At 40.9% G+C, this 26,260-nt stretch overlaps 1 protein-coding gene across 4 annotated transcripts in view; it reads right to left on the bottom strand.

Moving 5' to 3' along the window:
• Nucleotides 1–1,753: 1,753 nt before the first annotated feature.
• LOC142587085 (uncharacterized) overlaps nucleotides 1,754–26,260 on the bottom strand; it is a 31,287-nt gene continuing 6,780 nt past the window's right edge. For 2 of the 4 annotated variants that reach the window (XM_075697971.1, XM_075697972.1), the window contains exons 3-15: nucleotides 25,357–25,449; nucleotides 22,214–22,315; nucleotides 19,688–19,741; nucleotides 17,439–17,531; nucleotides 16,688–16,789; nucleotides 14,090–14,143; nucleotides 10,068–10,151; nucleotides 9,660–9,764; nucleotides 7,623–7,724; nucleotides 4,262–4,339; nucleotides 3,761–3,865; nucleotides 2,707–2,808; nucleotides 1,754–1,851 (exon numbers count right to left, since the gene is read on the bottom strand). In XM_075697971.1, the coding sequence (XP_075554086.1) occupies nucleotides 1,832–1,851; nucleotides 2,707–2,808; nucleotides 3,761–3,865; nucleotides 4,262–4,339; nucleotides 7,623–7,724; nucleotides 9,660–9,764; nucleotides 10,068–10,151; nucleotides 14,090–14,143; nucleotides 16,688–16,789; nucleotides 17,439–17,531; nucleotides 19,688–19,741; nucleotides 22,214–22,315; nucleotides 25,357–25,449 (1,094 nt within the window). In that variant the 3' untranslated portion in view covers nucleotides 1,754–1,831. The remainder of the gene's footprint in view (nucleotides 1,852–2,706; nucleotides 2,809–3,760; nucleotides 3,866–4,261; nucleotides 4,340–7,622; nucleotides 7,725–9,659; nucleotides 9,765–10,067; nucleotides 10,152–14,089; nucleotides 14,144–16,687; nucleotides 16,790–17,438; nucleotides 17,532–19,687; nucleotides 19,742–22,213; nucleotides 22,316–25,356; nucleotides 25,450–26,260) is intronic. The other 2 variants (XM_075697973.1, XM_075697974.1) reach the window with 2 other exon arrangements.

Below are 26,260 nucleotides of genomic sequence, written 5' to 3'. Positions count from 1 at the left end.
TTGGCTGATTGGTGTGCTGGTGGACCATCCTCAAAGCCACTCAGTAGCAACTCGATCGATTTAGGGCGAGGCAGCGAGGGAGAAGAAACATTGTCCCGCTGCCACGACCCGTTATTCTAGATGAAACTTAAGGTTCTGTGCACCGCCAGCTCTTCCATGACAGGGTCGCCCTATCGGTATTCCAGTTCCACCTTGCATGATATACATTATTCATAGCAAATTATCTTGGTAAATACAAATTGCCTTCAAGCTTCAAGTGTGGCTGCTTCCTTCCATCCGAATCTTCCAGCGAACTCGTCACCGCCAATCTTAGCAGCAGTACTCGTACCTTTCGTGGGCCATCTCTAGGAGTGCGTCTCCGACGCCCAAGTGGGAAAGTGATGCCTTTGTCAGACGAGCATGCGAAAATTCTTTTAAGTAAGCGGTCTTTTATCAAGTTGAAATACTTTTTAATGGAGAACCGTTGCGCAGCTGACTCACGGTACCAACGAGCTCTCTTTAGCGTTTCCTTCTAGACAAGCCACCGAAAGCGTGGCGCTGGCGTTCGAAACAAAGGCGGGCAAATAAAAGTGATCTATCTCGAAATATATATGCGAAAACCTATTGTATTACACTTTTTTTTCAAATAAGAAACGTTATAGGAAACATTTATTCCCGTACTTTAAAGAGCGCTTACGGGACTACCGAATTGTACAAGTTTGTCTCGCAAAATTGGGCTTGTTTTACCGCGTGGGCTGCAGCGTTCCCACCGTAGGGTGCGCACAAGTACAGGTTGTCTTCCCACACTTTGATAAGCGTCCACGTATTCCTCTCCGACCATTATAGCCGCGGTTTTTTGCGTGCGCCCAGGGCTGTTCTGTCAGCGCGATGGTCGTCGATGCTCCAAATGCCACGCGCGGTTTTCGTCGTCTTATTGACGAACACCTGTTAGCTTCATCATGTGACATCCAAGACCCGTTCGAACTGCTTACGAGAGCACTGAGGGAAATGAGCATTACTGGGCTTACTGCACCTTCTGTAGGACATAAAATATTTTTTACGATGAGCCTAGGTGACGTAAAAAATATGCATTTGCCTATTTATTCAATATATAATTCCTGGCGCCCACTGATTTCGAGGCTACTCCTTTTAGGCTGTAAAATAGATCGACCAACTCTGTTTCCCGAAAAGACCGCTGCTGAAAAAGAGATCGTTCCTTGTCGTATGTCTGCGTGCGAAACTCCTTTTCGGGAAAAGTCTTTCTGTTCAAAAAATATTCGTGTGCCCGTGTGACAGCGGTATAATGTTTAAACCCTCGAGAAGGAGGTATAGGAATCTGATTTTACTCAGTCTGTGTATTCTGATATAAAGATATAAGTTTGCGAGGACTCTAAATGTTACGTCAGCTTGATATACAACACTGCTGACTTGACAGCAATTTAAGCACAACTATGGAGGGGTAATTTTCTCAAATATGTCATCTATTTCACCTTAAGAATGAGCATTCATTGAGTGGAGGAAACTGGAGTGAAAAGAAGTGCAAATACTCAATCCATCCAAGTAACAAATATGAAATAATACAAACATTTTACTAAAAAAATCATTTAACAGATTTTTTCACGAAGACACCCCACCGAGAAGGTAGCTTTAGTGTTCTAGAGAGGGTGCTACCGATATTTCGCACCAACATCACTTTAGGATGCAGTGACTCAAGAATATTGTATCACTTGTATCGTGTAGAAATGCAAGTAAGTTAGGAGAAATGTCATTCATGTTCAAATTAAGTGTTTATTTTCAGTGACTGTGTGCAGCCCAAGACTTGCGCGCACCAAGAACTTTCCCTATCAGCCAGTCATCCTGAGGTCGATGATGCTGCAGAGAGTGAAAAAACGCATGTCAGATTGTTGGTGGAATATATCTGGTGTATTTCTATAAAACATCTGTGTATATGACGCTCAGTATCAGTATCTGAATGAAACCACTTTTTGTCCCACTATGTCAAAAAGCATGCATATGTGTATATCACAATGTTGGCAGAGTGAAAGGATAATTGGGCGTGAACATGCCGTAGAGTGCGTGGAAGGTTTACTCGGGAAACGGTGGCATGCGGAATAATGCGTGCCGCTTCGTATTGTAACACGCCATGTGACCGCTTCTCACCACTTTGGTCAGTATATTCAGCATAGACTATCATCTTTGACGCTGGCAATAGTGTCATATATGAGAACAGCGCTTATGAGGTGATGAGCACTAGCCTAATAAAAAAATTTCGCTGAAGCCAACATTTCGACAAGCGGCAACTTTTCTTCGTCAGGTCACCAACTGTTTTCCATAGCAAACACAAAATAATGTCGATGAAAATTACGTCATAGGAAAATTTTTTCCGCTGACGTAAAAGACGCTTTCTCTCAACTAGTGTCCTCAAAAAACATAATCACTCTCAGTGGCTCTTTATACAGACAATATAGTTCTTATGTCTGTGTTTACTTTTAGTCGAATTTAACATAAATAATTTATAAGGGTTTTAGAGCTTAACTACTGCAACAGAGAAATACATCGCGAATGGGTAAATCATAAACACGCAGCATATCTTAAGTAGCTTTTGCAAGCACACATGTTGCAGTCATTATGAAATATTCTAGATTCAACGATTTCGCGTTCTGGTCTCTTAGTGATGCGTTGAAAATCTGTCTATACAACTGCAAGCTCCGAAAACACTATGCTTACCACAACGACACACTCGTTGCCCAGCATCCTTGTCGCAATCCATAATGCGTGGCGCTTTGCACTTCTCTCCCCACGACATTGAGCACGCTGTCTGATGTGGCACTGTACGAAAATAAAAAAAAACTCATTTGTTACTGACCACACTGCCAAAAAAACTGAGATGTGTAGACATTTACCAGTCATCATAATAATTTTCTGAAGCTCTCTAATGCCTTCAAAAAAGGTGGTTTCGATGTGCTGCCTTCTGTAAGCTCCTATCATTAGCCGCATGAAATAAGCGCACTCCTGCAATTAAATATATCGAATTACCAGAGCTTTACCCTACCTTTACATTCTTGTCCAATAATTGTACCTGCTCATTTTAAGAATCATCACATCTTTCTTTTTTACCTGATATACCAATATTCTCTATTTCCGAGATAAACGTAGCATTGAGTATGATATTTTGGTAAATCTAGTACATGCTGCGCGAGTGCGAATAGAAAAAGTGAACTCTGGAAGATTGTCTAGTTCTATAGAGAAGACATGGGTACCAGGGTGCCATTTCCTAACTATACTCGTGTAAGAATATTAATTTTCGAGGTTTTATGGGCCTCTCAAGGTCTCAAAGTCTCAGGACTCCCCTACCACGCATACGCGTAGCCATACCAGCAACGCTAGTGTCCTGCCATTTACCAGGAGAACCACAATATTGAAGCGCAACAATTTCTGGTGTCTAAATTGCAAGAAGACTCAAGTTGTTTAGAGTATATGAATAAATACACAATGCAATGAATGGTAGTGCTTACCTGTATCGCAATAGAATAGTTGAGGGCATTTCCCTTATAGGCACTTGCCATTATTATTTATTGGTTTTTATTTGGCAAATTTACAAGCATTCCGAATGTTTCCCAGTTGACGTAGTTCTCCAACAATTTATTTATGACTTGCTACCCTTTTAGTAATGCTCCTTTTTAGATACGAGATTTACACTTGGTGATACGAGACGATTTCGCACCGCAGCTTTACTGAAGTATCTACAGCTTGAGCTTCATAAGTGCTCTGAAATGCTTACCACACTTGCACTGGCACTCAGGGTACATCACCAGGCAGCACAACTTCGTAGTACTGACGTCACATGGAGTTGACGGCAACGAACACGAACGACCAGTCATTCCTCCTGGTTGAAATGGTGGTGCAAATGCAAGAATCACAAATTATGTTCCCCACTATTTTTGTGCACATAACAGGGAAGCGTAGGAAGAATAAATTCGTCTGCTCCTGTACCCTCCAAGCCGGCACAAACAGCAGGGTAAATATTCACCCATAGACTTTGGTGGACGCCTAAAAGGCTTCCTTCCATTTTGGCTCCCTGTGTTGCGATACAATTTTAGAAAATATACCATAATTTAAAGTGTAGCAAACTCAGACAGTACCACTACTTTAAGCCGCCGAGAAACACGAGGCATACTAGAAAAGACAGCGGGAGAGAGAGCCAGAGGATGAGATGGTATAAGAAAATACTACTGAAAATCTGTCTGTCACAAAATACTGGGCAAAAGATAACGGCACTTGCCCGCTGAAATCTCCGTTCCTCTTTGCCCTCCGGAACTAGTGGTCGGTGGCAGGCCTTCCACTTGTGGGCGTTGAACTGCTGTATAAATTGGTGAGACAAGGTTACATACGTAGGTGGAGCCCCAAAAATAAAAGTAACATTCCCAAAACCCAGAAATGTGATTTCTCTATAGGTTCGATGATTTAGTAGTATGAAAAGTACTCGCGAAGCTGTAGCCCTGTAGTTAGTAAGTAGTTCCAATCGTAAACTTGACGAAACTTTTACAATAAATGTTTCCCTCCCTCTTTTTTATCGCAGTTGAAAAAGCGTTTTTGGAAGACGCTCAGACCTCGCCTTTAGGAGTGGAACGCGATGCCATTTGACGATTCCTGACTGTTTATCGTGCTTCATGGTAACTATAGCTCGTGTAACCATGTTTTATGGGAAACACTTGTGGCGAACACAAAGCATTAAGGAAAGCTATCTGGTAGAAACGCAGCCTCTTGCGTGGGCTTAGCGTGAGCTATTGTTTCGCGCTTCAGTCTGAGAAAATTAAACATAAAACGCGTGCGCTGTCGTTGTTTTGTTTCATGACTTTTGTTTTTGAGTTGTGATCCTCAAAATTCTGAGCAATCACTTTGTAAATAATGTAACACAAGGTATGAGCAACTTTACTGAGAGAAGAAGAAATTCAGTTTGGTATATATACACGGCAATTTTCGCTCACAGGACACCCGACACCAAACACCGATCGCCGACAGTGGATTTTCGGCTACACGGGACCTTTAACGCTACCGCTTCGAAAAATTGTCCAGGTTGATAAATACAACCTAGGACCAACACCTTGCTAGGGCAGTAGCATTGCAAAGTAAAAGAGGTTAGGAAGATCGCAAGGCCTTGTCGCTATAATCCTCAACTCTATTTAAAGGGACACTCTGGATCTGTATAGTAAATCTGAATCAGTATCCTTCTGAATTTGCCAAAACAGTCCTGTAAAACCCCCAAAGAGGGTGAAAGTTCATGAAATTCACATTTTTTAACCACCTATCTGGACCACGAAGCAACAAAGAAAGCCCCTTTTTCTCTTTTTCACTCCCTCATACACAGAAGTTTCATAACTAACCGAGGGATATTATCGGGTGACTTCAAGCGAATCGTCTGAAGTACACGCAGACATTAACAAAAACTTTTGCGTTCGTTATTGGTTTCTTCTGTAGCAGTGACCATTAAAAGAAAACACCAAAGACAAATGCTTTCGTGTTATCTCAATGACTCCGTTTGTGGATTGTGCCTAATGAGAAAAGCACCACAAAAGTACACAAAATTAGCAAGAACGGCTGTTATAAAAATACTCATAGTTCATAACACCTAAACCTGCATTAATATTTGCTCAGCAAGTAATTTCAGTGCCCGAATTTACACAGCAATGAATACGTCTAGCTCAATATAACAATCAAACTAAAGCACTTTACCTATAGGAAGCGCAGCTAAATTACAAGTTTGTTTTAAGGTTTAATGAGAATACAGAAAGTAAACGAATTGCAGCCGACACAAAAACCAGAAAAGTGACGACTAGCACACCGATATTTGCAGCATCAGTGTCAAACCCTCTCATAGTAAGAGCTGGCAGAGAAGGAACGTGCAGCCTTTGGGCCGAAGGGCCTAAAGGAAATCGTCCACGCGTCACCTATAGGTTTCTCTGCATGCTAGGGTGAATAGTGCTCGTGACAGCTTGTTTCTTTTGCTCGTATTTCTCCATAGAAATACATTACATAATAATAACTTGCATTGTACTCTCTCTAGTACTCGGCATCCCTCATGCTTTGCACTTGAGCTGTATTATTCTATTTCTGTAGTTAGTGTTCATGCCTCTTGATAGTAGTTACTGAAATCCAACCATCTTGGAAAGAAATATGATAGGAAAGAAATATGATATCTATATTACCCCTTTACGTGGTACTCCAACGTGCAAAGATCTCATGCTCGTGTTTGCTGTGCCAGCTATTCCAGGTCGAAAAATTACAACTGTTTTCGAAATGTAGTGACGCTACCAAGAAATACTGGCACGTAGAAATGCAAGTAGAATAAATAAAAAATCTCGCAGGAGCGGTATTGGCGATTGCAGCTAGTGGGGTGACCACGAATTCACCAGAGTTGGATCTTTTCGCAATTTTTTTCTTCTATTGCTAGGTTTAATGACTAATTCCACGGTAAGACAAATTGTGCTCTTTTGAGACACTATAATCTACATCTAAAGCGCCTTTTTAACGGTGTCAATTTCTTTTATTCTTGCGCTTGATACCCTGAAACGTGCATGGTATTCACAGGATAATATTTAGTCGAGTAATTACCAAAATTTTCTATACAACATTGAAATTGATTTGATTGATGGTTTTTATTTAGGAAAAGTAACAGTTCAATTCTCGTCGCATTCAACTGAAACAAACTTCAAGAATGACACTGATTTAGAGATGTGCGGCCCGACAGGGAGCACCCAGACACGACTCTAATGTTGAAGGTAGTCGACTCTTTGTTGCCTCTTTGTTTTATTTGAGTTCTCACATATGAAATTAAAGCTTTCATTTTAAAACTTGCTATTTTTATCATTTAATCCATGTAGACATGCCTTCTGAAATCACTTGGCTAATTTTTTTTAAGTGCAATGTGCGCACTAAAGTAATGAAAAATTTATTGCTGACATATTTTAAAAATCTGTCATGGATCCTTCCTGTCAGGCTAATATTCACCTCTTCGAGTGATACAAATCCTTAATTAGATTTAACTGCATACGGCAAAGGCAATGTTCTTTTTTAACTTCCAGTGAGGAAACATTAAAGTGAAAGCGATTCCCGCTGCATTAGTCAAACATCGTTCTACAATGCCGAAAGGGCCGATCTTAGCGAGAGGCGAGGCTTGATAAGCCAGAAAAGGTATCAAAACAAAAGAAGTGTGTGTCGACGTCGCTTGGCAGTTTCCACACTAGTCAGCCACGACGTCATAGATTTTGATGGCTGCTGCTAAAGTTTACTTAACGATTTGTCGATGAGGATCGACTACATTGTATCTTAAAAGACGCAAAGATGCAGTTTAAAAGCTGTAACTGACGTTTGCGCCCCCAGAATGACTAAAATGCGAGAGAGCGCACTGAAATCTCGACCTTCACACTGGGGCGAAATTGTTTTTTTTTTTTTGTGCGACCTTCAAAGCAATGGGATTCTGAACTTCATTTCACGTTTCAAATATTCAAACTGTTATACACAAACAAGGCAAAACAATTTTTTTGAAGGAATACTTTATCGATGAAAGCTATATTCTTATATCTCATTAGTGTCTCTTTACCGTTAAAAAGAGTCAGCCTAGGTTCCGATGGGATTGCGCTTACCACAGCGACACACTCGCTGCCCAGCTGTCTTCTCGCAGTCGATGACACGTGGTGCTTGACATTTATCTGCCCAGGACGCTAAGCAGGTTGTCTCATGAGGCACTGTAAGGATGGAAAAACAACTGAATATATCTGCGATGAAATTCATAGGTTCGTACTTATGCGCGAAACCAGAAATATTTCTATTTAGGAAAGCTTTCGCCACCACAAACTCAGTGAAGAACTCCATAACCAACGTACCCTGAATTCACCGGTACATCATCTAGGCTTATGTTGTAGCTATCGCATTAAAATAAATTCTCAAGTATGACGTACTAAACTTATCATATATATATATATATATATATATATATATATATATATATATATATATATATATATATATATGTGTGTGTGTGTGTGTGTGTGTGTGTGTGTGTGTGTGTGTGTGTGTGTGTGTGTGTGTGTGTGTGAGGCCGCCCGCAACGGGGGCAATGAGGCGCCGGAATAATTTGTACATCCATGAGTGCTTTAACGACGATCTAAAAATTGAATAACTCAACCTTTTGCATTTCACCCCCTTGGAAAAGAGACCGATGGCGCCGGAATCCTGCCGACGAGGTCGAGCTGAGCAAGACATTGCAATGGGCACTCGTCTACAGAGAGGCTACTGGCGTCCTGTCAGATTGCTAAACATTATCTAGTGATCCAATTATTTGTCAAGTTAAACGTTGTAATTTATTTTTTATAACACACTACAAACATTCGCAATTGTGTCTATACGTGATGCTGTAAAGCACAGATGTGACAGTGCTAAAGTGATGGAAATGTCTTAAAAGCACATATTTCATGCACTCGCGTCCTACACTATTTGAAACTGTAAAGCGAACAAAACGTTAATGAATGCTGAACTGGATGAGTCGGTATGGAGCCATGAGAAGAAAACCATGAGTACTAAATGCCGACAAGAGAGTATTAGGCCAGCGATTCGTCCTCTATTCTATGGTTGTCCCTCACGCTTCGCGCGGTCATAAGCGTCACAAAAAATGAAGGTCTAGCTCTTTCCAAGAAGGAATTCGACCTCGTCAATGAAACCGTTAGCTCGTAATTCGTCACTTTGCTTCTCACCGTCACGTGCGGAGAATTAAGGTGAATTTTCGGCAATGACTCCGGAAAATCTTGGCGTAGCAGAACCCGTTGCGCTGATTTAGCCAAGAAAACTCATCGCGCATCATAGGCAGACGGAACGATGAATTGCCCTCCGTTAAGCTGAAACCCTTTATATTTGTAAAACTTATGTTACTATTCATAAAAAAAACTTAATATATTACCGGCGCAGGTCACAGCTCTTCTATAGCACACGTCTACTCTTCGACAATGGACACACCGCCAACTGCACATTGTCGGCAGTGGTGTACGACTGAAAACATCCTTGCATCTTCAGCGGCGTGCATTACAGAAACCCTGCTTTACTTTGATACATCTAGTGCATGCTGCTGGATTGTGGGCATCCAGCGTCAATACGTAGGAGTCCCAAGTTCTACAAATGGGACAGCGAATGTTCGATCGAAAGCTCGTAAGATTATATCTAGAAGTTCACTTTTCAAGCTCTTATCCGTAAGTTTGCCCTTAGCAGTTCTCACGTGTAGATATTGTATTGTAAATTACGTTAATGTCTTTAACATAAACACACTAGTAATAGAACCTAACTCGATTTAATTTACCTTCATTTATGGGGTTTCATGTGGCAGGTGTCCCCGGCAAAGAACTTTTTACGTTGAAATTAACCCTCCACCATGAGATGCTGCAGAAATATTCCCACAGCGCTTAACGTTTAGTGGCCTTAGAGTAAATACGGATCTTTATTTTTCTAAAAACAACTGCTCCAATTGATAATGCTTGGCGTTAGTAATCACAAATTTTGTTCTTTTTGGTTACCTTGCGAGGATGGTACTATCGAGTTAGAATATGTTTTCGGCAGACACAAGAAGCGCCAGTCGAAGGCGCTCCGCAAAATAAACCGCAGTTTGAGACTAACAAGACTTGTGAAAGCCCTACCACATTTGCAGTGGCACTCGGGGTACATCACCAAGCAGCACAATTTGGTCGTCTTCACGTCGCATGGTGCTGGCGGCACGGAACACGATGGACGACTGGTTCCCACTATAATTGAAATTGTGGCAAAAATGCAACAATCGTAATTATTTTTACTTTATTGCGTTCGTTCACGCAAAAAGATAGCGTTGGAAGAGTAAATGGATCTATCAAGTTGAAAATAAAACTTCTATAAAATATTTCGGCATATGATCATCACCAGGCACAAAAGGCTTCATAGTCCTTTTACCTGAGTGTGTTATGACGCATATCGTTTTATAATACCATGCAATAATCTGACATCCTCAATTATGAAAACGCTGAACAACTTATTCTGCAAGAAACGGGACAAGAAAAAAATGTGGCACTTGCCCTGTGAATTCGCTGCTCCTGCTGGTGCTCCGGAAGCAGTACTTGGTGGTAGATTTTGCAGTGGTTGTCCTCGAACTGGCGGCACTATTAATTTAGACAGAGATATTGTTGCAGCTGGAGTTGTCAAAGTGAAAGTACCATGGCTAAGAAATTGTTTTCCAAAATGTCATAATTCTACATCTTCATCAACACTGGTATTGTGCCATGTATTTTTGAATCCATGGACTTGTTACAAGTATTTGCAATCGGGTCATAAGATGAGCTCTTTTGCACTCATGCAGTTAAAGAGGAAAAGATGAACTACCGAGAAATGTGGTAAAAGTATACAATAGACACACTATGAAATACCTATAATACAAATGTCCCCGGCAAAATCAGGATAAGGAGCTTCAGTGGAAGCGAAAGGAAAACGATATTACCAGCATTTTACGGTGGTTCGTGCTTCTAATTCCTATTTTCTCTGTCAGCGCGGCTATGGACGTCTTTAAACTCATAGTCGTTTGATTTTTAACCCGCTTGCGTAGTTGAATTGAAACAAGGCGTATTAGGGCAGTACCATACCAACACATTTGAACGATGAAGAGGAATATTAAAGCGAGACTGCTTACGGCTTAGGTTCCATGCATTCTTACTATGCGTCAACAAATCTGTCTGGCCAAAACCTACCATTATGAGCAATGGCTCGTGCCAGTGGTCTCGCGTTCGTTTTCTTCCACAGCTGGCTCCGTTGCCGCTCATCATGCCAGCATTCTATACTCACCCTCCTTCTGCGAAGGTGCTGACGACACTGGTCCAGTGCCAGTCGGTGCGGTGATTTCAAATTCTTTGCCTCAATGCATCGCGAAATGAAGACACGCATGTATATAACGATCGTATAACATGTTTGATAGCGGATGTAAATAAATATGTGTGCGTGCATACATATCGTCCCGATGAACACCGATCAAGACAATGAATGTGGTCGTACCTTTGTTCACAATTCTGTGTTACCTCTTTGTCGTCTGCTAGATAGCCTGGCTGGTCATCCACCTTCCCAGAGTGGAATGGCTCGTGATGTTATTATGGCTTAAGTGTCTAAAGTATGTTGTTTAGATCGAAGCTTTCTTTGACGCTTGTCCCGACTTTCCGGGCGATGCTGCTGCGCTCTTGCTCACGCACACCGCTAGGTTTCCTTTAACACCACCAGATGGCGGTCGCCTTCGCGGCAGCGTTTCATAGTCGGTGCGTATGACACGCTTTGTGCATGCCTTCCTATGCGACCAAAAGGCAGGTACTGTGCTTAGGAGGTTCAGTGGTCGGTTGTGATAGTGAAAACGTTACCACCGTACATAGCCTGAAAAGAGCGCTATGCGGTGGTGTCTCAACAGCATACTGGTCGTGTATGCAGAAGAAGTGCATAAACATGCGCCAGCAAAATATCTCTAAATCGTGTACTCAGCTACGAGGACTCCCAGACCGGAAAGGAACGTCGCGCGGAATGGGAGCGTCTTCGCTATGCAGCGAAACGGGGTGCAGACCTCTGCTTCCACGATGCGATGTCCCTTGTGAGGCAATGATAACGTGCAAACCTCACATAGATTATAAACAACGACACAAACAACGCCTCAAGCAAACAAATCTCCCCGTGTGTTGTATGGACTGCGCCGGCAGAGAGCAGTGATGCACGTGTGCTAACGCTTACCAGCAGCTCACCACTCTCGTATTGGACTAAACGCTGAATAAATTGCACTTTCGCTGCCATCATCATCGCTGATTCTTGTCAGTACGCACAAACGACATACAAAGCTTCGCTTACATGATTGCCACAGTGCGTGGAATCCGCAGGTTTCTTTTTTTTATTGTTCTACAACTGTCAAGTGGAAGTAATGGATTATTTTCACTATGATTTCGCGGTTACATTGCCTCTGGGCTCCTGATTCATTTAACTAACATAGCTCCCAGTATATTTGGTCATGCGGTATTAGTTATCTTGCATGAATGGGAAGAGACTCAAAATGATGAAGTGAAATGAATGTTTGAGAATTTGCGTTGGAAATTTTGTATTATAAGCTACGGCTCTGATTAGCGTTCTTATATGGCGAAAACTGCGTAACTCAACACAAGCTTCAGATAAAAGTTGTACAAGGTCGATGAGGGAATAGTCACAAAATGGAGTCAGAGGGTTTCGGACTAGCTGCATAAATACAAAACTTCTGCAGAAAAAAAAAGAATAATGCGTTCTAAACGCCAACAGGTAAATGTGCAAACAAATTCTTTGTCTGAGCTTACGCACAGGTACTCGTAGCTTTTGAAATGTTCAGTGTTGTTTATATTATCTTGCAGATCTCGGTTAAGTACCCGGGTAATAGTTACGGTGCACTTGAGTATCAACAGCCCATTTTACAAAATACATCAGAAATTTCCCAGAGTTTAGGAGATATGCGAGCCAGAGAAAGTACAGTTGAAGCATCTGCTTCGCCAGTGCGTCCGACCAGTGCTCTTTTGTGATGCGACCCCTTAGCACGTGCTGTTTTATTTAACAACCACAATGTGTAATGGATTACACTTTCGAAGCCCATGAGGCGCCACTAGAAAAAAAATGCGCAAATAATATACGCGGTCACGCAGACAATCTACCTCCGTAACAGGTCCCACGCAAAAATAACAGCAGCAAACCTGTTCTGACTACGCGAACAAAGCTTCGCCTTTGTATAAAACTGCGCCTTAAAGAGCCTTGAGGCCGGCATCTTTTATTTAATGCCGTGAGCTTTCGCTAGTAATTGACCACCCCCCCCCCATTCCGTATATATTCAAAATATTCATTTTCTCGGCGCGGTGAAACTTCGTCGTCGATACGAACGCCTTCCTGAAACATGCACCTTGCCGAGCTTTTTTGCTGCAAACGAAGATATAGTTAAAGCAGTTCTGAAATTCGTACTTCATTTGGGCGATTACCAAAGTATACCATGCGCTCCGCATTTTTCTCGCACTAATGGGCCTACTCGTTCTGACCTGCGCAATTCACTGTGGCTAATTGCAAAATAAGATACAAATGAATTGAACTTCTGAGCCCACGACCCGCCGTGGTTGCTCAGTGGCTATGGTGTTGGACTGCTGAGCATGAGGTCGCGGGATCGAATCCCGGGCATGGCGGCCGCATTGGGATGGAGGCGCAATGCGAAAACACCCGTGTGCTTAGATTTAGGTGCACGTTAAAGAACCCCAGGTGGTCAAAATTTCCGGAGTCCTCCACTACGGCGTGCCGCATAATCAGAAAGTGGTTTTGGCACGTAAAATCCCAAATATTATTATTATTCTGAGCCCTCAAATTTCCGGAAGCGCAAGCGAAAGCCTGGAACATTCTTGACGAGTAATTTTTACACATTTTTGTCTCAACGACACTCATCGAAAAACTCACGTACCTTCTAGCCCCTATATTTATTTGTCCATGCGGCTCTAGTAATTCAGTGGCAGCTGTAGTCGAGTGGTGCAACATGCGCAGGTCGCTTTCCTTAGCCCTGGCTTTTAATGTGAATTTGAGTGGCTTCATTAAACAAGACCATGGACCTACCAAGTGCTATGCATAAGCTGCTATGCTTACTATATAGTATATGCGCCACGAAAGCACGTGCATATTCTTCTTTCAATATGACCTGAAAAAAAATATTTGTTCTACTTTCAACCGCGAAATACCTCGCTACTATAAAAGCTTTAAGCAGCAGTCGTCATGGATGACACTCTATATTTGGTTTAAAATGCAGCTATGCTGGCGTTCCATGCTAGCAGTGCAAGCTGTTAGTGCAATGGAAAGCAAGATGTTACTTAGTCTTCTCGCGCAGTGGCTGCCTGTTACTTCGACGCTTCAGAAAATACACTTATTCAAGAAAATGTTCGCCTCCTTTCTAAGCTTCGTCATAGGCGCCATTTTTGTAGCAGCCTTTCACAACATTTGCGACGCGCAAACATTCCTTTGCCCAAATATTGCCAGCGAGCGAAGACACATGTAGAATGTCAACAAAAACAATCATGATTCCTTGCCTTACCTGAAGTTTGTGGCTTCACGGGAGACTGTGGTGGCTTGCCCTGCCCTCGAGTCGCTGTATGATAACGTGCGCGAGATGTAGGTCAAAATGTAAACGAAGGGCGGGGCCCTTTTCTATCAAAATGATTACTACGGTATTTTTCATACAAGTAAGCCAATGACGCCTCTTTTCTAAACTGCCTGCGCCAAGATGGCTACTACTATTTCTGTGCTATAAAGCACGGCAATTTACACGGGCTATTTACACTAATTGCTGTGCTCTAAGCACGGCACGGGCTATTTACACTAATTATTAATTAAGTGTCACCAGCGTCTCCTATAGGATAGGTCTCCTAACATTCTGGTGTGATTGAAGACCAGGACTATATTCACGTAGAAAATCATAATCTGCTACCGATACGTGTAATCGATGATAGGTCTTTTTGAGCAAGGTTTGTAAAACACGCGGCACCATAGGACTAAGCTAAGTGGGCTAAATACATGAAAAAGGGCAGTCGTCAGGAGAGCAGCTTTTTTTTTCTGGGTACAAATAAATTGGGACACTTTATGGTCATTTGTGTAGAGTTACAGGGAGCGGCCACAGGTTCAATCAGCGCCCGGAATTCATTTCACGACATTGCCATAGCATGAATCTTATTGTTTGTCATTCACTTCTAGAAGGTCCGAGCATGGACTGGTCTTGTCATACCAAAACCCCTAAGTCCCAAAATGACCTTGTGTCCCCCAAAAAAAGTATCCTTGTATTTAGCTTGGCGTTCACTTATTCAGATGCATGCAAAGGAAACACTTGCACATATTTACTTGAGTAATTACTAAGCTTTAAAAGCTAGGATACTAATGCCTTATCGGCGTTCGTGACGTCATATCACTTCAGCGACGCTCAAGTATATGGATTCTTAAAACGTCTTTCTTCCACCAAAGACAGGACAACTTGGAGAAACGCAGGCCACCACATATATCCTGTAGACTTTCTTTTCAGGTCAAATACTCCTGATAGTGATCGCGGACATGCTGAATTCTGAAACTTGAGCTCAGTGAAGGAGAGGACCTTCTCATTTGAAGAGGAGGCTTCATGGTCGACTGCGCCCAAGGCCGTTGTAGAATAAAGACAGCAAGTCTTTTTAGCTGTAGCTCTCGCACAAATGATCTGATTCCAGTTCTCTCACATATGATGCCTGGCCTCAGCACACTTGCTTCTTCATTTTGCTTTTCAGCCAATAATATAGCGGACGACACTTTCTTGAAACATGGGTTCCAATAAACGCGAAGGAAAGGGGTTAACCGAGAGGCACGATTTTTATTACTCAGGGTTTATTGACCGGTTTCCTTCACCCAAGAAGACCACGTTCTCGTGACGCGTGAGGCAGAAAGGATGTTTCACATCCGCTGCCAAGGTCTTCGAGTTTAGGACCTGGCTAACGCTCCCAGGGTGGGTACTACTAGAAAACATAAATACCCAAGAAAGTTGATGAGGAAACATCGCCTCGGTAGCTCAACTGATGGAACATTGCACGCGAAGTGCGAAGGTTGTGGGATCGTACCCCGCCTTCGGCAACTTGCTTTTTTCATCCACTTTGATTTCCAATTATTTATTGTTTCTTCATTTCATTTATTAAGCACAAGTAATTTCCCCTATGTTGTCCCTGGTTTCAGTGTTTGTTGGCTTCATAGGATATGGGTTTCAATAGGCAATTCGAAGGTATGGAATTGCTATTATCATTCAACCGACTTCTGACTACGAAATGAACCACACTGCGATAAAGAGAAACATATTAGTCCGGTGTACCACTGATTGATATATTCTTATCTCCGCTTTCGACATTTGTCCGTCAGGATGAAGGTCGTGTCACATTTCCTATGTTCTTTTAGATAAACTAGACTACGCTTCTTGCCCTTCTTCGGTATTCTGAATGATGGTCAATAGATGCCTTTGCATGGCATATATAGACACGATATTTCATTTCCGAATATTCTGATAGCCGTCTCAATGACCTGCTTTAAAAATCTTCAAACTTGCATTTTTTATTTTTTTTTGCTGACTGTGCACGTGCCACTATTTTGTTCCACATATCTATGGTGCCTGTAGAATTATTACCGGCTCTCTCTATTGTTCAGAGCAAACGGAAAAATTTTCCTATAATAGTGATACCTTTTTTTGCATCTTCAGGTTTGCCATTGCATCAACCTCGAATAGAATAAAAGGTCAAATTAAAACACAATAAAAATATAATTTTTTTACTTTTTTGCGGTGCATTCTTACGTGTTTTCTGCATATCGTTAATGCCAAGTTAGGATGCTCCTGCCCGTCTCGGGATTTGCACATCCTATGGAATATATAGCTTGATGATGCTTACAGCCCATTAATAAATATCGCTAGAGATGCCGCCGTGGCATACTGAAAATAACCAGTAAATTACGGTAATACCTATCATAGTCTATCTAGGCGGCTAACTAAAATGCAAGGTGTTTATTTTTTAAATAATGATGCAAAAACGTTTAATGCTTATATGCAAGAAAAGTACTGCAGGTGACCTAGTGACGAATAAGCAGCGCATGAATTTATTAAAATTTTGTCATATTTATGAAAATGTTCACTTACCACAATGGCATGTCGTATTACCATGCTTGTTGGAGCAAATGGGTATATGTTGCAGTCCACAATGTTGAGTTGATTCGGCTGAGCACTGACTTTGGCTATGAACTGCAGGACAATAAAAATCTTAACGTTAGGGTCACTATTCCAAGCATATTTATTCATTCTGTCAAATTCTAATAACATTGGTAATAATAGTCACTATTGTCGCTTATAGTCACTATGCTAATCGAGTAACTATTGCCAATTTTTTTTCCTGGTAGGCATCACCGCGAAATGGTATCCAAAAGTGCTGAGTCCCATCGTGAGCATTCTTCTTCTAAAATTTGTGGCGGTCGGTGAACGATCCTGATTTGTGCATGAAGTACGCAGATCAGGCTCGGATAATGTGCCCACTGGGACGCGAGGCTGTTTCTGCAGACTAGCGATGCTGTAGGCACTTCGGCTTGGGATATCAATTCAAAGTTCGTGTTTGCGTTCTTTTTTTTGAGCGATTGTTTAGTACGTCCTTACGTCTGCTTATGATGGAAGCAGGCAGTGTTCCCGATGATGTAAAATTATAGTAGGTGACCAGTGGGCGTACGCCTGCTGTTCGCATTACCCTGAGACGACGCTTGAACTCAGCGACGACGCCTGAACTTAGAAGCATGATCGTGTCCCCAATTACTAGTCCCAGAATATGCGCGCACATTATTTAGTTAACTTTTAGTGTTACGTTTCTTCAAAAGCTTACGGTTATTGTTGGCAAAACACTCACCACAGTGGCAGTTGCATTGTTCATGTTTTATGATGCAGCATACTTCATCGTTTGGAGCATTCAGACACCGCACTGCAGGACAATTGCGGTGGCCTAAAGAAGAAATGACATCAACAATATGGCGGCGTTTGCATATATATATATATATATATATATATATATATATATATATATATTAGTAGCACAATATTCTTAAATATTGCTTGTTCTAGCACATTCGAAGCAAAATAGCATTTTATAATTGTTATAAACACGACACAGTTACAGAAAACACATAGCATCACAGCAACTAAATAAGAGTTAACTGGAGAATATCTCTATTTTGTGAGCTTGTACAAGAGAAAGGAAAAGTGAGTAGAAAAGGTGAGAGAAAGAAAATTAAAAAACACGCAATATGCGCACTTAGGTTGACATAGGTTAACAGAGACTACTGCTTTTTATTGAAAGGCAACCCTACGTAAATAAATAATAGCAAGAACGGTAAGCGTCAGCCTTGTTACAACTTATTAAAGCTGATGACAATAAGATTGCTCAGGTGAGCAAGAGTAAGGTAAGTGCACCATAGGAGACATGAAAAAAGAAGACAAATGGCCTGGAATAACGTATATTGCTTTTAATGTCTGAAACTTGCGAATCAAGTATCGTAACAAGATCCTTCAAATCAAAGCGTGGGATAGAGGCTTTTATGCAAAAAATCACACATTGGGAATGGTACACTTAGCGTGAGTTACTTCAAAAAGAAAACAATTTCAAGATATGGAGACAAGAAAATTTTGAAGGGAAAACAAACCACATGGCTCTATTTTACTGTTAAATGAGAAGCCGAAAGCGGCGAATAGGCAATGTGTTATTCTTTCAACTAAATCGAATAAACACGATAGAGTATTGGCAGAGAGATAACGAACAGAGGGTTGAACATCCAACAGCGAGCACGTTCTGCTCTTAAAATTCAGGCATGTCGCCTCGATGATTGAAATATTAGACTTTTTTAAGTGTTCTTGGAGGCCCGCGAGAGATTGCAATGCAATTTAGTTTCCTGGAGGGGTAGAACCTAAGGCTGCGGGCATTAGTCGCTTAATAAATCGTCATATCTTGATAACTTACAAGAATGAAATAGCGTACGTTTATTACTTATTTATAGCACGTGTCGCAGTTGGAAAATGAAACTTAATGCTTGTTGAGCCATTTCTCTTTCGACTATCGCAGATCTCCATATATATTGCCTTTACCGCTAACATATACTAAAACGCAATAGAAGATCCCACTATATTGCCCTAAATTCGTAAAAGGAGGTTTTCGGAAGCTGATCACAGTAAGGCCAGTGTGTTTTGTAGTAGTCGTTTCAGACCACTTTCTAAAAAGGGGGAAAATACTTAGGATTTCTGGACTAAATAAATATGAATACTCTACTTTTGAATTCCATATGGCAAATGCAGGATGCGTAACTCATGCAAATTTTAAAAGGCATTTGTTCAATGTTTTGTAGCCTAAATAAAACTTTGCAACTTCTTTTGCTGGCGATTTCCGCCTCTGCTACAAATCCGCCTGCCAAAGCGGTACAGAACTCTTTCTTACAGGTTAAATAGAAAGCAATTATTTTAAGCTAACAAAACAAGAACTTTCTGAAAATTATAATATGAGAACCTCGTTTGTTAACACTTATCACAAGTGTCACAACAGCTTTTGACATTTGCGGTAATTTATCTCTCCACACACAGAAAACATGGCATTGTCAATATTTGTACATTGGAGAAAACGCAAGCTGAGGTCATATAAGCAAAGCAGAGACGACGCGATTTTAGTGCAAATGGCATAGGCGACTTAGGAACAGGGGTCTCATGATAACAAACCTAACCTCTGATGAGAATTTCAACATACAAGTTTTGGCCAGATCAATCACGCACAAGTTTTTTACTTAGTTTATAGAAATATATGTAAGCAATACTTAAATATCAACTATATTTTAGTATCTGATATTGCAATAAAGAAGAGTGATTGAGAGACGACACTCCTAATAAATTCATATATGTGTTTCTTCGAGTTGTGCACAGTGTGTGAGGACAACCAAACTCGAATCAGCTCATTTTTCGCAAAGTAAGTCATTATGACATGAACGCATAAGAAGATATGTATGGAAAATGCATACCTCCTTTGCTTCGGTTAGAACGCAGACATATGCGCCTAATATATTGAAACGCCCAAAGGCCCTTGTAGTATGGAAGCAAAAACCCTGTTCACGCATGTCTTACCTGAAATTTCTGGCTTCTTCGGAGGAAGTGTTGGTTTGTGCGGCTTTCGACTGACTGTAAAATAATTCAGGCAAGGCATTGAGAAAGAGGTAGCAAAACAGCTTCATCCATTGCTAGGAATCAATTAATGAAACTAGGGCCTGTAATGTGCGCAAAAAATTTTTATTACCATCCTTGACAGCAATATGCATATTTATCCGCTATGATTCCTGTTTAGAGTTAGTGTATTTCCTGCCGATACACACCTGTATATATAAGCCGCGCTAATATAATCTGGTTCTTCAACAGTAGCCGTGTCAGGTAAATATGGCCAAAACAGTTTGCGAGAACAGCAATGGGTTGTTGTTCGGAGGTAAAAAAAGATACCAACCGTATGAGTGAAGCGCACCGCACTTTACAGTCATCTTCTAAGCAAGAAGAGCAGCATTCACAAAGGAAATACCTTTTTTGAGTAAGAAGTCTACCTGCGAAACTTCAACCATTAGGTATCAGTGACCGGCAGGACCAACAGCACCAAAAAAAAACCTATTACTATTTGAAAACAATGCTATAGCGTGATTTGCATTCCGCATCAACCTTTTGTGTGAACGTAGGCTGGCATTTATCATTAAGTAACCCTTATTTTTATGCCAATTAAATGCCGAAAGGTCCAATCTGGTAATAATCGTTCCTACTAGGCATATAAATGAGATCTGATGTTTCCTTTGTTATGATTTCGCCTTTAATCACATTTCAACGTTTACCTCACGAAAATGGTTGCCCACACACTTAAGAAAGTATCCTGCGCCAAAGGAAAATAACGGTGAAAGGGTATCCACACGGACAAGTATAATTGGTATCGACAGTTCTATGACCTATTTATATAATGCCATGTTAAATGAGCTCTGCAAGATTCAATGAGATAGATTAAAAAAACACTTTTAGCGTTCCTAAAGAAGGAAACATGTATAATTTTGAAGCTTGGGTATGATTTTGAGTACATTATTTAGCCAAAATATTATACGCCGCTCACGAGGAAAACGTCCTTTTCAATTCACGTCCTTACAAAGTATGTTATTTTTCTTTAACTCATCTCGTGTAGAAGTAGAACACAGTCAAATAAAAGAGTTGTTGCTTTTGTTGAGCTGCCAAATATTCTAAACGTGACCACGAACCAAGCAGCTCTTTCAAATTAAATGTTTTCTTCAGATAAAGTAGTCCATTCGCACTTACATTTCTCAGCAAAACGCACAATATATTCCGCTTGTCAAGCCGTTATACGTCATAACATGGCATTTCACAAATTATGGTAGCATTTTCAATGCCTTATTCTCAAAAGAACCAACTGACTTTCTTTCTCGCCTTCACATATGCATTTTTGCTGGTTCCACTGACATGCTTCCAGCAGAAGTGTTCTCCTTGTTCATATTTTCTTATTTCATCGATGTAATCATTTTTTCGTCAACTGTTGTTGTTTCCTACAAGCGACTAAAAGACCAAAAGAAACCTTCAACTATGGGACCTTGCTGACACGAGTTCACGCACTTCAGCGACGTTAAATCCTGCAGACGCCATTTTTTCAGAAATCTCTGGTATATGAATATTCTGCATGTAACATATTAATTACACAACTGGGAAACTAACTGATGCATCAACGCTTGATGAAAATAGATTTTGCGAGCGTGAATTTTCTGTTGATTAACGAACGTTATCATTGCAGGACATCCTTGTTAGTGAACTCAATGCCTGAAGAATGTGTGGTCCCGACTCCTGCTAAAAATGCGTATAATAACGGGCACTTGCGCACTGGTGCATTAATTCATCAACGCAAAGCATCCATAAAAACCTTTTTTTTACAAGAGTTTTTCACACCACTCAAAAAGGCATGCGAATTGTTCCTTTCACTGAGTTAATTTCTGATAAATACCAGCTTTGAAGCTAATCTTCAGGCATATCGTCGTGCTAATGGTACGCTATTGCTGCACATTCTAATGACTTAGAGAAACATACATAAACTCCTTCGAAATTTTATCCTTTCGGCCAAAGGTGACAGAAACAAAAGAAATACTCGAAACATAGTCGGTACTTGTTTTTATGGCTCTTTGGTGGGAGACTGCTATGAAACATTCTCTAACGGCATCAATAAACTCCCTCGAAATGTTATCCTTACTGCCAAAGGGGACAGAAACAAAAGAAATACTCGAAACATAGTCGGTAGTTGTTTTTATGGCTCTTTGGTGGGAGACTGCTATGACACATTCTCTAACGGCATCCTAGGGCAAAATAGAACGAATGTGTAAGCACGCACCATCACTGGCTGCAATAAGTTCTGCGGCGCGCAGGAATAGATAGTGTGCATAACTTACGCTAATAGGCGGCTCATTTAGGCGGCTCGAGTAAACGATTTGCGGGTTTATTTCGTAGAGAACGTATAATGAAAACGTTTCGTGTTAAAAAGTCCAATAGGATATCTTCCGCAAAAAGCTGGTGACAACAGGCAGAGCATGTATTACAGTTTCTCGGATAGTTTGAACCAGTTTTACTTACCACATCGGCACGTCGTGGTGCCATATCTGTTACCGCAAACAGCGACACCTTCCAGCCCACAACGCTGGGTTGATTGAACAGAGCAATGCCTTTGACTCGGAACTGCATCACCATAAAAATAATATTTCTAATTGGCGACGCATTGTATTCAGTTTGCTTCGTCCCATTAAATACGCCGGCTGGCTAACCTAGAAACGTAGGAGCGCTTAGCGCTCTTTGATTACATCTGGCTTTCTTTTCAGCGCTCTTTTCATCAAGTATGCAAAACCAACTCGCCCACATCAAGCTTCTGCTGCTACATCTGGCCTCTGGCCTTTGCACCAATAAACACCGATAGTGATCACAATCAAGTTTAAATGAGCTGCAGTCAACCTATGTATAGATGAAAGGTGTTTTGTACTTCTACAGCAGAGCAAAACTAAAATCATCAATTCAAATAAGAATACAATGCCATTTTGCAGCGGGCAGAATAAAATTTTCTAGTCCCACCAGACCCAAGGGCAGAGTGTCTTCCAATCGTAAGTCATGTGTTTAGAAACGGGATCTGAATGATTTTCCAAAGCTAGCAGTTGTAGGCTCGAGCAGTTTGTGGTCCCTTTGATAGATAACGGAACGCTATTTTTACTAGATGCTTGGCAAATGCGTACATGGGCATTTCATTACTAGTTTGGTGACATGGCTTATGAAACTTTTAAGGTATTGCTTTTGGGAAGTAACCATACAAAGCTACGGAAAGGAAAGCATAAGCGGAAAAGTGGCTGCCCTAATTGTAGTTGTATGCAGAGAAAAAAACGCCAAGCAAGGCAGAATGAATAGATTCCCTATGTTTACTGTACATCACATTATTTCGGTGGGAGCATGCTGTATTTTGAATTTGCTTTTAAACGAAGCTTTCTTTGACTGCTTTCCCCCGTTTCACATGGCTGCCCAGCTGCTGCGTTGGAAAGAGAAGCCTAATAAAGTTATCAGAACATATGAAATCAGCAGAAATAATTTACAAAAGTGACGTGACCAATGACGTGAGAACAGTTCTGAAAAGCTGCTTCTTGAAAGGAACATACTACATACAGTCCATGTTGCAGAACACGGTTCGAGGGGTAGTCTAGAAATAAAATTCCGAAATGTACAAACAGTATATTCATGAACGCTCAACCAAGAAAGCTGTCGCAAACAAAAAAATGACATGCAATGCACCGGTCGGACAAGTACAGCTGCATCTAACAACATCACACGACTGTTCCCAATTCTCACAAAGCGTGTTGGCCAACGCTGAAAAAAATCCTCTTACACGAAATACGCAAGTTGGCTGTTCATATATTGAATCACATGCAGACGTAGCGGCCACAGCAAGGAGTACATGGCCCTTTATGACCTTCCGCTTAAATCTGCACAACCACGCTTTCTTCAAATTGCAAATGTCCCCACGCACAAGACTACATTAATAAACTGTTTCGGCTCCCTGTTACGTGCGCTTATATAAACAGAGGACATACTGCTCAGGAGATGCTACAAAGCTGTTGCGACCACGCAGCTCTGTCGTCTGATATATTTATTGACATATATACGAAGGACATATGTAACTTTCACCGAAGTATCTTCATTACCATACAGTGATAGTGTTACATTACATTACATTGTGATTACATTACAGTGATTGTATATGTCGGTGTGTAAAATATACATTGTTTTTATATTAGCTTGTCAATAAAATCCTGAACATTTAATGTCGGATGAAAGCCCCATTTCTAGCAGACAACCACCTTTTTAGTGCTATGGATAAATATATTTAACGAGTTCGTGGAGTTCTTTTAGTTTCTTCGATTAAGTCACTCAGTATGTCCCGTAGGTCAATGCTCCTCCTTGGCCAATCCTCAAGAAGTGGCATGCTGCACTACGATCCCTACACAAAACTTGAACTTTCATTGTTGGCAGACAAATTTACGGAAGAAGCTCGCTTGGTCATAGAATTGTGACTCATAATGCCTAAATAATTTACGTAGAAGATTTATCAAGCCATTTCCTGTATATACTTCCAGCAATTTGTTCGTTCTTTGTCATTTCTGCTAAATGCGCATTACCTAGTCTGACACCAAAGGGAGAGATTTCTTAAATGCTGCTTCATACGTGTGGTGCATTAATGTGCATGATCCTTTCTCTACCCTTTTTCCCTCAAGAACCATCATATGATGCTATCATTCTTCTTGCATAGCCACGTATATATTTCACGCTATTCATCCACCTAAATGAGAGTTTGCATTGCTGTGTAGATTCAAAACAATGCTCTGTGTAAGCATAACATTACATGAAATCACTCGTTACATTGGTTGAAAGTCAACAAAACTGAACACATTACCGTTACGTGCATAGCACTTTAATAAACTTTTCACTAAAGCATCTTTTCACCTTAGATTGAGACATACACGTTGAATATGCGTATTCTTGTTTTGTCGAGACATTTATGATAACATAATCACAGAAATAGTGGTTTATTCCATTTGACACGCTGTGGCTTTGTATTGGCATGCGAGCTTGCATGGTAGTTTAAAAAGAAAATAGCACCGCCCAGACTTCACCGAATATACAAAAATACAGGCTGGGAATCTGAAGATATATAGTGAACTAATAGAGGAGGGCCATGCAAGTCATATTGTCCACCTTTTCACAAGGTTCCATGAAATATTTACCGCCGATTTGGGCAAACAGCATGGGGACCAATAAATGCTATATGCGATATGAACTGCCAGCCATATTGTACAGCAGCGAGTTCATATAAATGCCATTCAGGTTTATATTGAAATGCTCTTAATTTATTCATGTCATGATACCACACTCGGAATTTTAGTTATCATGCGCACATGCGAGTGATAGCTTTGTTTGGCTTTCTCTCTATATAAGAGAACTTCTTGCATCAATGATGAAAAAGTTTGAGTCACGGCAGTTGGAAGAGTCGTAACAATGGGCACAAGGAGTTTCAAGGACAAGCAGTGGGCATCACGCCGTTCTTGTTTACGCACAATTTCAGCACAAGCTTCCTGCGTCAAGTAACTGTCCCTAACCTGAGGGTCAATGTGCAGTTGTGCTTTATACTTATCCTAATACTTTTTTTTTCAAAAAGTGGGTCTTAATATTTATAAGACACCTACCACAGTCGCAAACACATTTATGTTGCTGTATGAGGCAGCAAATGTCATCTTTTGCTGCATTCCGGCAAGGTCTAGGATGACAAGTGGGCTGTCCTGGAAAATACGAATACGTTAAAAAATGGCACAGATTGTTCATATACAAATCCAAGCGTAGTTGAAAACCCCGGAAATGGTCCTTTCGGCAAAAGCGATGTCAGCCTAACTAAAGGTTCCTAACTGGTAAAATATGAAGGCAGAAAACAATGTTATGAGGAATCGACGATTTAAACTTTTGCAACTGCGTCTTAAAAAGTAGCTATTTGGGAGATATGCGCCATCACACTCGCCATAAAAATGCACTGTTCCACTTAGTTTTTCAACAGAATGCTCTTTTATGCATTGAAGCACCACTTTTTGAATTGGAACGCCAATTTGTTTTGCCACACACTTTGGGGAATAATATCTCGAAACTACTGTGATCCTGGAAATCTATATATAGTGAAAACCTTATGCTAACCCACCACCTAGAATATGTAAATTGCAATATGAGACATAAAGTAAACATTGACAAGATCACTTGAGAATTTTCGTTACTTAGTTTATATGTGCTTCCACGTATTGTGCTAGTAATGTCCGTGTTTTTGAACTATGCGGATCAAGGACAAGAAATATCCCATCTGCCATTACAACATTTAAAATTTCGTAAGACTAAAACATGATCACCCCGTATAGCTCCTTTCCCCTGGGACGATGAGCATCATCGAGCAAAGAAGAGTAATGCAAGCTCTTCGTAAAACCAAGTGAAAGAAAGCACTGGTTATTAGTTTCGGGTGAGAAGTCCGTCACTTCTCATGCATTCCTCTGCATTACACATGTTTGAACGAAGTACGAAGATAATAATTTTCGAATACAAGCTGTGTAACCT

Source organism: Dermacentor variabilis, chromosome 7 (assembly GCF_050947875.1).
Source record: "Dermacentor variabilis isolate Ectoservices chromosome 7, ASM5094787v1, whole genome shotgun sequence".
In the NCBI taxonomy this organism is placed as follows: domain Eukaryota; kingdom Metazoa; phylum Arthropoda; class Arachnida; order Ixodida; family Ixodidae; genus Dermacentor; species Dermacentor variabilis.
Note: the sequence above shows the minus strand (reverse complement) of the source record. Positions and strands in the feature narration are given on the sequence as shown.